This window comes from Monodelphis domestica, chromosome 1, assembly GCF_027887165.1.
Source record: "Monodelphis domestica isolate mMonDom1 chromosome 1, mMonDom1.pri, whole genome shotgun sequence".
In the NCBI taxonomy this organism is placed as follows: Eukaryota; Metazoa; Chordata; class Mammalia; order Didelphimorphia; family Didelphidae; genus Monodelphis; species Monodelphis domestica.
The window spans coordinates 468,434,896-468,447,253 of NC_077227.1; the positions used below are offsets into that span (position 1 = coordinate 468,434,896).

Genomic DNA, 12,358 nt, shown 5'->3' on the forward strand with positions numbered 1-12,358 from the left:
AATTACCCTGGCCTGGCTGTCACTTCAATCCCTTTTGTCTAAGGGATGCTGTTTGCAATAATGAAGGCAATGAGATAAACCAAATACGTAAACTAATTAAGACTATTAAGTGTAATTGATTTGGCTTTTCCCAGAGAGGTAAGACAGCCAGCTAGTGTATCACCCCATGAGAAGTTCAGCACCCATGCCCCCAGGACCCAGACACCTGGGTCCTGACTGGTTTCCAATGTACCCACCAGCCCTGTTAGCACCCTGACCTAGGTAAGTGGGGAATACAAATCTCTTCCATCAGGACCCAATTATAATCCATTTTCCAAAGAAAAAACTTCTTTCCCTCTTTAGCTGGAAGTAAAAAGAGAAAAGGAGTATGGGTTTGCATCAATTTATTTTTTCCCATACAGTCCTTTACCACTGTACCTGGGAGGTCTTGGGGGAAATCACCTCACCTCCTAGGACCTCAGTTTCTTCATTTTTTTAAATAATTGGACTAAATAAACTTCTAAGGTCTTTTCCACCTTTGAGCATAGAACCATGGAATCATAGCCACACCTCTCATTTTACAGATGAGAAAACTGAAGACCAGGAAAATCCATGACTTATCCAGAGTCACACTTTATTATCCATCCTATGATTCTCTAGCCAGTTCCCCTTCCATCTTTACTCCACTCTCTGCCCCCCAATGTGATATTAGGAGAAGCCATTTTCCCCTCTGCAGTAGATCCAATAGCCCTCATCTTACCTGTTTGCTCTTCTCTACTCATACTATACTACCTTAGTGATTCAGACTTTTGTCATATCTGACCTGGGTTGTTATAATAGTCTCCAAATTATTTTCCTAGCCTCTAGACTCTTCATTCTCTGGTTTTTTCTTTTCTTTCTTTTAATTTTTTAAAAGTCCTTACTTTCTGTTTTCATAACAACTCTAAGACTAAAGGCTAAAGGCTAGGTAAACTGAGTTAAGTGACTTGCCCAGGATCATACAACTAGGAAATGACTAAGGCTAAATTTGAACCCAGGTCATCCCAACTCTAGGCCTGGTGCTCGATCCACTGTGCTACTTAACTACCTCTTCTAATCCATCTTTTCAAACAACTGCCCAACTAATCTTTCTAATGCATAGGTTTGACCCTAGCATTTATCTTCTCAAAACTTTCCCATGTCTCCCATTGCCTCTGAGAGGAAATATTAACTCCCTGGCCCAGCATTTAAGATCCTCTGCAGTCTTACTCCTGCCTACTTTTCCAGCCTACCTCTTTTGCTCTTGGCTACCTTTCCCTTCCCCTTCACATGCTCTCAGTTCTAGTTAAATTGGGCTGGCTCTTCCCTGATCTTGTCCTGCCTTCTCCTACTTCTTTGTATTTGTATGAACTGTTCTTCATAAAAAAGTTTTCACATAAAACCAATACACAGTATTGATTCTAAGACCAAAGGTAAGGGTTTTTTTAAGCATGTTTTGTTTACAATTATGATTCACCTTGTCTTGTTTTCCGATGATTGCATTTTGTTAATGCTCAAAATGTAGTGTCTAGAGGGCAGCCAGGTGGCTCAGTGGCTACAGAGTCAGGCACAGAGATAGGAGGTCATGAGTTCAAATCTAGCCTCAGACACTTCCTAGCTGTGTGACTCTGGACAAGTCACTTAACCTAGCCCTTACCACTCGTATGTCTTCCAAAATACAGTACTGATTTCAAGATTGAAGGTTTTTTTAAAAAGGAGTGTCTAGAACTTATTTTCCTTATCCATAAAAGAATGCTCTCCACTGTATCAATAAATGTTAAATAACAATTGTCATTATCATTGTCATCATCATCAACATTATCATTATCATCACCATCATCATGGTGATCATGGGTTCCAACTGACCAGTAGCTAGATAGTAAGTGTTTATTAAAGTGAATTGGCTAAATTCTAGCAGAACACAACTCAAGCTCCCTATTGAATGGTGTATAGAACAGAAAGAAGTAATGGCAGAAAGGAGGGAAGGAAGACACTTGCCTGATATCATAGCCATACATGTCTTTCTCTGGGCGACCATGGATGATCCAGTGAGCAAGCTCCTTTCCACAGCCACCTCCTAGCATCATTCCTGAACAAAAGGGAAGCAGTGTGCTCATATTGTCTTTCTCATCTTGCCCAGCACCATTTGCCACATCCCATCTAGTTCATCTCTGGGCTACCTTCTTGGGCTGCCCCTGCTCTTATCTCCAAGATAGTCTATAGTGTTAGATTCCTAGGTTAGTAAAGCTTCCCAAACTTAAACCACATGTTCTCTGGGGAACTTTTCTTAATGAGAAAGCCTACTTTGCCCAGAGATATCACTTCCTGCAGAAAAGGGGATGTGGTGGGGGGGCAGCTAGGTAGCACAATGGATAGAGCATCAGGCCTCAAATTAGGATGACCTGAATTAAACTGGCCAAAGACTCTTCCTAGCTGTGTAACCCTGGGCAAGTCATTTAACCCTGAATGCCTAGCCTTTGCTCCTCTTCTGTTTTAGAACTTAAATTAAAACAGACTTGGTAAGGGTTTAAAAAAAGAAAAGGAAATGGGTCAAGGAAAATTAGGGAGAGAAAAAATATCTGTCCATCTGCATTCCCAGGGTCATAGGTTTAAAGTGTAAAGAATTTCAAGACTTTATCCAATTCCCTCATTTTACATATGAGGAAATAGAGGCATGGAAAGATTAAGAGACAAGCCTCTAGCTGCCTCAGAAGGCTTCCTATCTTGGTAGCACCTACCATAGCCTATGAGCTTCCTGAAAGAATGAGACATCAAAAGAGGACTTTGGTGTTGGAAACAATTGAAGACAAGAGGAGAAATGAATGGACACATATGTCATGGAAACAATGAACATGAATTTGGATAGACTTCAAGGGATAATGGAGGACAGAAGGATCAGCATGCTATGATCCACGCAGTCACAAAGAATTAGACATAATTGAATAATAAAAAGTTTAGAAAATAGGGATATAAAATGGGGGCAATAATACCTGCTTCCCAAAAGTGTTTGAGAGGAGAACATTGCAATTATTTATGCATTATTATAACAAGGATCTAAAGCCTTACCTGCACTGTTGAAGCCACAGCCAAGAAAGAACCCCCGAAGCTCAGGTGCCTCCCCCATTAGGGGTTTATGGTCAGCTGTAAAGGATTCTGTAAGAGAGGAAAGGACTGAGTCTCCTTCAAGATGAATCAATCTGCATGTAGGTCAGAAGAGACCAACCACCCCAGGAGCACTATAATCAAACAAAACTAAAATCCCTGAATTCCCAATCCTAATCTGCTCTCTACCTTGAGGGTGTTGAAGTCATTTTCCCAGGGTTGGAGGTGGGGGGAACTTTAGTTCTATAAAATAAGGTAATTGGATTAGGTGATCCTATTCCACATTGATGTTCATGGGATCATTGAGTCACCCTTAGAAGGAAGGCCTTCTAGTCCAGCCTCTACCTGGAGAAGAATCCCTTTCACTAACACAATTGTTGAATCATCAACCAATCTACGCTGGGTTGGGAAATTCCATTCAGGGGAATCAATGCCCCTCCAAGGCAACCCATTTCATTTCTTTGGACAGCTCATTCTTATAAGAATATAAGAAGCTTGTCCTTATGTCAAACCTAAATTTTCTTATTTAAAAGCCTCCTTCTACTGGAAATTTATTGAATAGAGAGCCAGACCTAGAGATGGGAGGTCCTAGGTTCAAATCTGGCCTTAGCCACTTCCTAGCTGTGTGACCGTGGGCAAGTCACTTAACCCCCATTGCCTAGCCTTTACTGATTTCCTGCCTTGGAACCAATACACAGTATTGATTCTAAGACAGAAAATAAAGATTTTTAAAAAACAAAACAACTTCTCTTCATTGATTCTGATTCTGCCCTGTTTGGTCAAGCTTGATAAGAACAAGTGCTAGCATTTTAAGTTTTGCAAAGGAGAAGTATTATTTCATCTGATTCTCACAACAGACCTGTAAGATAGTGCTGTTGTTATCTGCATTTTATAGATGAGGAAATTGAGGTTAAGTGACTTGTGCAAGGTCACACAGATCATAACATGTACTGTATCCTTCCATCCAGCAACACTGGCCTCATGGAAGATGTTCCATGAACAAGACACTTTCTCTAAGCTCTAGACATTTTCTCTGGCTGCCTCCCATGCCTGAAATGCTCTCTTTCTGACCTCTCTGTCTTACCTTAAGTCTTTCCTAAAATCCCACCTTCTACAGAAAACTTTCTCTAACCCCTTTAATTCCAGTGCTTTTTTCTCTTTTGATTATTTGCTATTTATCCTTTATACAGTCTTGCATTGTATAAATTTGTTTGTATATTGTCTCTTCTATTAGATAGTAAGCTCCTTGAGAGCAGAGACTGTCTTTTGCCTCTTTTTGTGTACCCTCCCTCAGAGCTTAGTACAGTGCCTGGCACATAGTAGACACTTAAAAATGTTTATTGAATGAATAAATGAAAGGCAGGATTTAAACTCAAGTCTTCTTGACTTCAGATTCAGCCCCTCTCTTTGCTTGATCACTTTGCTACCAAACAAATCCACCTTCTACATATTAACCCTTAGAATACTTTTAAAACTATCTCATCTCCTCCCCTGCTCCAACTTGTTTCTTCTGGCCCATTCGTCTCAGCTGATCCTCAAGTGGAACCACCTTGAGTTCCTTCACCATCCAGATTTCCTCCCTTTGAGTGCTCACCAGCTGATTCATTTCTTTCTACAAGGTGCTTTCCAGAACTGAAAAATGGTGCAGAATGCAGTAGGATAATCACGTTCTCATTCCTGGAAGCCATACCTCTCTTAATTCAGCCTCAGATTGCATTAGCATTTTTTGGCCACCATATTATGCCATTGACTCATAATTAGCTTACTTTTCAGACAGCCTGACCCTTCAAATTCCATATTCTATATTTCACTGTTTTTGTTCTTTGTTCTCTTCCAGCTCTAAGTTCTAAAGGGGAATGTATCATGGCATATAATCGTGCTAGGTCTGTGTCCTATGATCCTAGAATCACAAAGACCAGGATGTTTGTGCTTCCAAAAAACTTGGGCTCCTCTGAAGGAACCGTGCTTCCCTCTTATCTCCTGTGTGCCAACATTTGCTCCATAGTGTTTGTCTTTTCTGGCACACAGAGGCAATTATTTCTAAAAGAGGCCATCAACCACAACTGAAAAAATCAGAAAGAAAATCTTTCCTCACAATTTGGAACTGTGCCCAAAGGGCAATAAAAGACTGCCTGCCCTTTGACTCAGCTATAGCACTGCTAGATTTGTACTCCAAAGAGATAATAAGGAAAAAGACTTGTACAAGAATATTCATAGCTGCGCCCTTTGTGGTGGCCAAAAATTGGAAAATGAGGGGATGCCCTTCAATTGGAGAAAGGCTGAACAAATTGTGGTATATGTTGGTGATAGAATACTATTATGCTCAAAGAAACAATGAACTGGAAGAATTCCATGTGAACTGGAATGACCTCCAGGAATTGATGCAGAGTGAGAGGAGCAGAACCAGGTGAACATTATACACAGAGACTGATACACTGTGGCACCATTGAATGTAATGGACTTCTCTACTAGCAGCAATGCAATGATCCAGGACAATTCTGAAGGACATATGAGAAAAAACCATATCCACATCCAGAGAAAGAATTGTGGGAGCAGAAATGCAGAAGAAAAATATATGATCGATCACACGGTTCGATGGGGATATGATTAGGGGTATTGGCAATAAAAGATCACTCTATTGGAAATATGAATAACATAAAAATATGTTTTGAACAATGATACATGTATAACCCAGTGGAACTGCTTGTCAGCTTTGGGAAGGAGGAAGGAGAGAGCGGGGAAGGGGGGATTATGAATCATGTAACCATGGAAAATTGCTTATTATATTCTAAATAAAAATTTAAAAAGAAAAAAATCTTTCCTCCCTCCATGCTGCCCCCACCCTCATAAAACAGGGCTCTAAGATGCAAGGTGAGACTCCCTTCTAATTAATTTTTTTTTAAGTTTATGGGTTATTCATTCCACCTAAAGTATTATTTTAAACACTTCTTTTTTTTCACTTCCAATCCCACACAAGCCTGGGGAGGTTTCAGGGCTAAATCAGTCATTTTTTTCCCTACATACCACAATTTCAAGCTGGTATTTCATGTGTATGTTTCTTTTAATATGTCTACTGGGAAAGTGTGTCCTGAATTTCAGATAAATACTTCTTTATTAGCCTAATGGATTAAAGCTGAAAAACAGCCTAGAGATTTGGTGTCTATTTATTCTCCTGTCTTGTAGCCACGGCTGCCAGTCTAGATTCTCCAGTTGCTGGCAAAGGAAGGGACATGGGGGAGGGGGGATGGACCACTCCAGTTTGAAGAAAGAGACCTTAGGGTATAGTTCAGACCTTGGCTCTATGAGCTAGAGCAACCTCCAGTAAGTTTCTCTATGGGCCTTAGTTTACTCTTCTGTAAAATGGGGATAAAAACACCTTCCCTACTCACTTCTCAAAATTATTAGCATTATCAAATGAAATCATAGAAGTAGAAAAGAAAAATGAAAGCAAAGGAAGAGAGCCTAACACATCTATCAGAGCTTTTTTTAGTTTACCAAATGATGCATATAAAAGATACAGAAGTTTTCTGAAAAGGAAAAGCAAGGGCCTTGGACAGGTAGTTTGATGATGTGGTAGAAAGTATACAAGATGGATTTAGAAAACCCTGGGTTAAAATCTAATCTCAGACAACTTTATTAGTTGGGCAAATTATTTCACCACTGCCTGCCTCAGTTTCCCTATGTGAAAAAATAGGGATAATAAATAGCCCTTACTTCCCAAGATTGTCATGAGGATGCAATGAGATAATGTTTGTTAGCAATACATGTAAGCTCTGTGTCAAGCTATTGCTTTTATTATAATGCAGCATGGCACAGATTTAAGATTTAAAGTCACAGAGGATCGGTGTTCAAATTACAACTTCTGTTACCATCTATGTAAATTCAGTTAAGTCATTTGTCTCCTTGAGCCTCAGTTTCCTCCTGGGTAAATTGGAGAAGTCTAGATCTCTGAAACCCCTTTGTTTTAAGTCCTATGCTCCTACTACTCTAAGGAGCAGCAGACCCAGCTTCCCTCTGTTTGAAAAGCTTCTCTCTTAATTAACACAGACCTGAGTCACTTACTTTGGAGAAATCACTTAGCCTCAGTTTCTTCCCTTGTAAAATGGGAAGAGTTTCCCTGCTCTGACCCACCTCAGTGACGTGATCCACGTGAATGCTGGGGGCAGATGGGGGAGGGGAAATAGGGGAGAGAAAAAGGTGCTATAAATAAATTCAAGGTGGGAATATTTTAGGAGCTGAGCTCATTCTGTTTACATCCCACGTCTGTTTCCAGTTCCTTCAGTTTTCCCCAGAGGCCAAAGAAAGAAGGTGAATCAGGGCGCAGGAACACTTGGAGGGGAAAAAAAAACCCCACCTCTATTCAGAGCTGTTCTTGGTGCTCTCTTGGGTCTCTGTTGCTACTTAGACATGGATGCAGACCCCAGAGAGAAACAGCTTCTGTCCCTGCCTGGAGAAGAATAACCCTAACTTTCTCATATTTGTAACCAACTTTGTTTTGTTGTTTTTTTTTTAAGTTATTTTAGGTCTATTATCTCATTTCACTCTCATAATAACTTTGGGACTTGGGCAAAGGAGGGATGATTATTATTCACTTTACAGATGAGGAAACTGAGACATAGAGTGGCCACATGATTCAACCAAGGGTACCCAGGTGGGAAAAACCTTGACTTCAAGGCTAATCCCACTTAGGGAGACAGTTCTACTTACCAGGGCCACAGACAGTAGATTTGATCCCTGTTTTCTCCAATACTGGGACTCGGTTTATGGCACCTTCAATGTGCTGGGTAAACACATCCCAGTCCAGATCAAAGAGTCCAAAGGCAAACTTATCAGATACCTGCAGAAACAAGATGAATCTTGGAACAGGGACTAAAAAAGGGAGGGTTGAAGTTAAAGGAGAAGTCACCATCACAACTAACTAGAGAAAGTGGGGCTGAAGCCAGCGGCTACAGGAAGATCCCAGCCCAGGTGCTGTTCTTTGAGCCTCCTCTGTCTCATGCTTTAGGTTGGGTTACTTCAGAATTTAAAGATAATGTGGTATACTACAATGAGCAGAAAGCTAGCCTGGTTTCAAGTCCCTCTTCTGAGACCTACAGGCTGTGTGACCTCACATAAGTCACTGAACTTTGCTGATCTAGGTAACGCTCTGAATATCAATTGCAGAGAAGGTGGCGAACTGCATCAGCAGAGGGACTTTCCTCACCAGGAATCCAAGGAATTCACAGATCTATTCCCAGTTTCACTAATTAGGTTTAGGTAATGGGTTTGACCATCTCATGAAGTTTTTCTATTCCCCATACAGAGATAGCAGTCCTTCACTGGCCACCTCACAAGAGTGTGCCTTTTCTTACGAAGTCAAGAGTGTGTGTGTATAGCTCAGTACAACCTGCTTCCCCTACTGGAGAGCTAGTTTCAAGTTCACAGCTTGCAAGTGTTAGGGCAGGAGTTTAAAACTGATAGTAAATTCTCAGTAATTCCTAATCTCGCTGAAAAGGGGCTCAGGATCTGGTGTCTCCTGCCTCAAATAGTTTCTATTTTTTGCTCCCTATGCCATTCTGACCAGGGTACCACTCACCTTGTCCCAGAAAATTGGGTTGGACTCATAACCTCCCACAGAGAGGGCATCTCCTTGGAGGCGGAGATAGACAGAGGCATCATGATCCCGGACATTGGGCATGTTCTACAAATAAATAAATGTTTTTTAATGGGAAGAGGCTTATTGGCCTAGAAGGAAAGAAGGAAAAGGGAAAAGGAAGTAATATACACGAGATGCATGCATGCAAATCCTATCGTTTCCCTCTCTCTGTATGTCTCTTTGTCTCTGTCTTTCTCTGTCTCTCTGTCTGTCTCTCTCTGTCTCTGTCTGTCTGTCTCTCTCTCTCTCTTTCCCTCCTTCTCTGTCTCCCTCTCCCTGCCCCTCTATTTCAATCTTCCTTTGTTGTGGTTCAGTCAACTCTTCATGTCCCAATTTAGGGTTTCTCAGCAAACATACTACAGTGGTTTGTCATTTCCTTCTCTAGCTCATTTTACAGATGAGAAAACATGGGGTTAAATGATTTGCCCAAGGTCACACAACCAGTAAGCATCTGAGGCCAAAGATGAGTCTTCCTGATTCCAGGCCTAGTGCTTTACCCTCTCCACTACTAGCTGCTCTAATCCATCCCTAGCTTCCCTCTTAGCATGAAGCCTTTATGGATCCCTGATTTGAATTCTGTCTCTTTACACTGGCTCTTCTCTCTTCTTCCCACTTCATATGCATTTGGTGTTGACTTCCTCCTCCTCCTCTCAGAATCTGTTTTTCTTTCTACATGAAGCTTTTTCTCATTTCATAGCTACTGATGACTTCTCTGAAAAACTTGCCTTGCACTTATTTTATATATGTAAGTATAGGATTGATGGATTTACTTGACCAAGTCATCTCATATCCCTTAAAATAAGTGAAATCAAGCAATTTTGGTCAGAGGCTTAAAAAAAAAAAACCCTTACCTTCCATTTTAGAATAAATTCTATGTATTGGTCCTATAAAAATGGAGATTTTGAACCCTAGACTTAATCCCCAGAAGTCCTTGGTATTTCCCAGAATTCCTTATAATCTCACCTGAGTCCCACCTTGGCAAGATCACAATTGGTATTTAACTGGCAGTAACAACTCCCTTGTTCTCTTCTCTTCAATTGCATTGATATAGGAAGTTAGTGGTAAGCTAAGCATGGGGATTCTGAACTGGCTAATCCCTTCTGCTGGCAGCAATGTGTACATTGGGACAGAAGGACAGACAAGGAGCTCATTAAAGAAACTATGCCCTGCCTAATAGGAATTTCATTCATGGGGAAAAACACTTCTAGCTATGAGGAGTGGAAATTACTCCAGGCCCTTTTCTTTCCCTCCAGCGGCCCCTCCTCAAAGGTTTTATGGAATCACCATGTTTTCTCCAATCTCCGAAATGATTCCCTGCTCTGCTTCCTAATTGTGGCATAGACGAGTTTCCTAGGCCCAGTTTTGATTCCTGGCAATGTCATTCCAATTCCATTTTTCTTATTTAGTCTAAGACCAACAATTGAAATTAATTTGGCAAGTACTTATCATTTACTTTGAAGGGAGGGGGGTGCCTTGATGGGTAGGTCAATTAACCTTATCCCAACTTTTATATGTTATTCATACGTACATATATGTGTGTATATATACACACACGTTTTGTTTTCCTAACAGAATAGCAATCCCCTGAGAGCAAGGGACTATTCCCCAGGGACTAGCACAGTTCTTGGGTACATAGTAAGTATATAATAAATATTCATTGGTTCATTGATTCATTCTCTAGTTGTTAATACTCGATTCCTCTTGAAATTACTTTGTATCTACTTAGAATTTACTTATTTGTGTCCTTGGCCCCAGTGAATGTAAGCTCCTCAAAGGCAAGGACTTTTATTTTTACCCTTGTGTACCTTGCACAGTACATTATACATAGTTGGCACTTAATAAATATTTATGGAACTGAACTCATCCAATGAGAACCTGTCTCTGTTACAAGTAGGGCTGCACCTCTGAGCCTCCCTGCCTCTTCCCCTTAATTGCCCCCTAAGTTTGCTATCCAAGATAAAAAAGGCTACTTTCTCCTGGGCATTCCCAGTTTCCTGCTGCCCCAATCAGCCATCAGGTTCCGAGTCAGCTCTAGGCCAGGCATTGTGCCTCTGCCTCTAAATCACTCTGATTATCTCCCCACTCTGGGAGGTCCCTCCTTGTTTTCTCTTCTCTTTTTGCTATTTCTTCTCCATTTCTCCCAAACTTCCTGTTTTTTACATTTTTCAACCCTTATCCCAAAGCATGGAATGTCCTGCCCTCTTCTCTCTTACTCATCAAACCCAACCATTTCTTTTTTTTTTAAACCCTTGCCTTCCATCTTAGAGTCAATACTGTGTATTGGTTCCAAGGCAGAAGAGTACCAACCAATTCTTCAGACAGATCCTGCCTCCTCCATGATCCCTTCCTAGCTTACAACTACCTCTTGTTCCTCAGACTTCTTCTAGCTTCATCTCTTGGGTTTTTTCTTACACCCACTGCCTTGAATCACATACACAGAGCAGGGAAGCCAGCCCAGTTGAAGCAGAAAGGTAGCCTAAGGGAGAGACAGGAAGGCACTTTTGCCAACTAAATCAAACCACCACTGTCATCCTCCGTTGACCACCATCTCCCTTCAGAGAAAGCCCAACACTCTGAATCCAAGAGCCTTGGGAGTAGTAATGCTTATGTCCAGTGCCTTCAGGCATCACCCTGGGAAGCAAGCCCCTGGGAAGGTGCCACCCAATAAATGCTCTTGCGGGTACTATCACCACTTCTATAGAAGACCCAGAAAGAAAAGCTCTTGGCACCAAAGATCCAATGTTATTGTAAAATTAGAAACAAATTATTTTGTCAGTGAAAATGACAATAAAGAAGTGTTAATATCTACTTTGCTGCTACACCCTAAGGACGCTTTCAGCTGAAACCTTCCACATATGTCATCTCCTTCAGAATAAGCTCCTTTGAGAGCAGGGACTGTCTTGTTTCTCCTGTCCTTAGCATGGTGCTTTGTAGATTGTACTCTCATTCATTTATTTTTCTGTGGTCATGACCACATTTCTCAACTACATAGTGAGTTCTTTGAGAACAGGAACAAGGCTTTATATCTATTTTTTAGTGTCAGTACCTGAAACCATAATTTGTTAGAGCTGAAAGGAACTTCATTGATTATATACTCCCACCTCTATGTACAGTAAGCTTCCTGAGGGCAAATGACAATGATTTCTCTTGTCTGTCTAGTCACCTACTAGTGTCTATCATAGTGTTGAGCCTAATAGCACACACTAAAAATAAAATAATAATAAATAATGTTTGGGGGTTTTTTTTAACCTTAACCTTCTGTTCATGTATTGGTTCTGAGGCAGAAGAGTTATAAGGGCTAGGCAATGGGATTTAAGTGACTTGACCAGGGTCACACAACTATGAAGTGCCTGAGGTCAGATTTGAACTCAGGATCTACCATTTCTATGGCTCTCAATTTCCATGGCTCTCAATCCACTGAGCCACCCAGCTACCCCCTAAAACAATACACTCTTTTCCCTACCTCCCCAGAACTTAGACAGACTCATGAGGATGCCAAAGGAATGCTTCTAATTCCAGGGTGCTTTGTTGTCTAGCTTGCTCTGGAGGATAGCATCCCTGGTAAGTCCAGACACTAGTACATTTTAAAAAACTTCCCACTGCCTTTGCCCTCTAAAAAACAAA

General features: G+C 41.0%; 1 protein-coding gene across 3 annotated transcripts in view; it reads right to left on the minus strand.

Annotated features, from left to right (window-relative positions):
- SARDH (sarcosine dehydrogenase) overlaps positions 1 to 12,358 on the minus strand; it is a 150,576-nt gene that overhangs the window by 114,260 nt on the left and 23,958 nt on the right. For all 3 annotated transcript variants that reach the window (XM_001371871.3, XM_007475250.3, XM_056812662.1), the window contains 4 exons: positions 8,675 to 8,779; positions 7,807 to 7,936; positions 3,064 to 3,150; positions 1,996 to 2,086 (listed from right to left, as the gene is read on the minus strand). In XM_001371871.3, the coding sequence (XP_001371908.2) occupies positions 1,996 to 2,086; positions 3,064 to 3,150; positions 7,807 to 7,936; positions 8,675 to 8,779 (413 nt within the window). The remainder of the gene's footprint in view (positions 1 to 1,995; positions 2,087 to 3,063; positions 3,151 to 7,806; positions 7,937 to 8,674; positions 8,780 to 12,358) is intronic.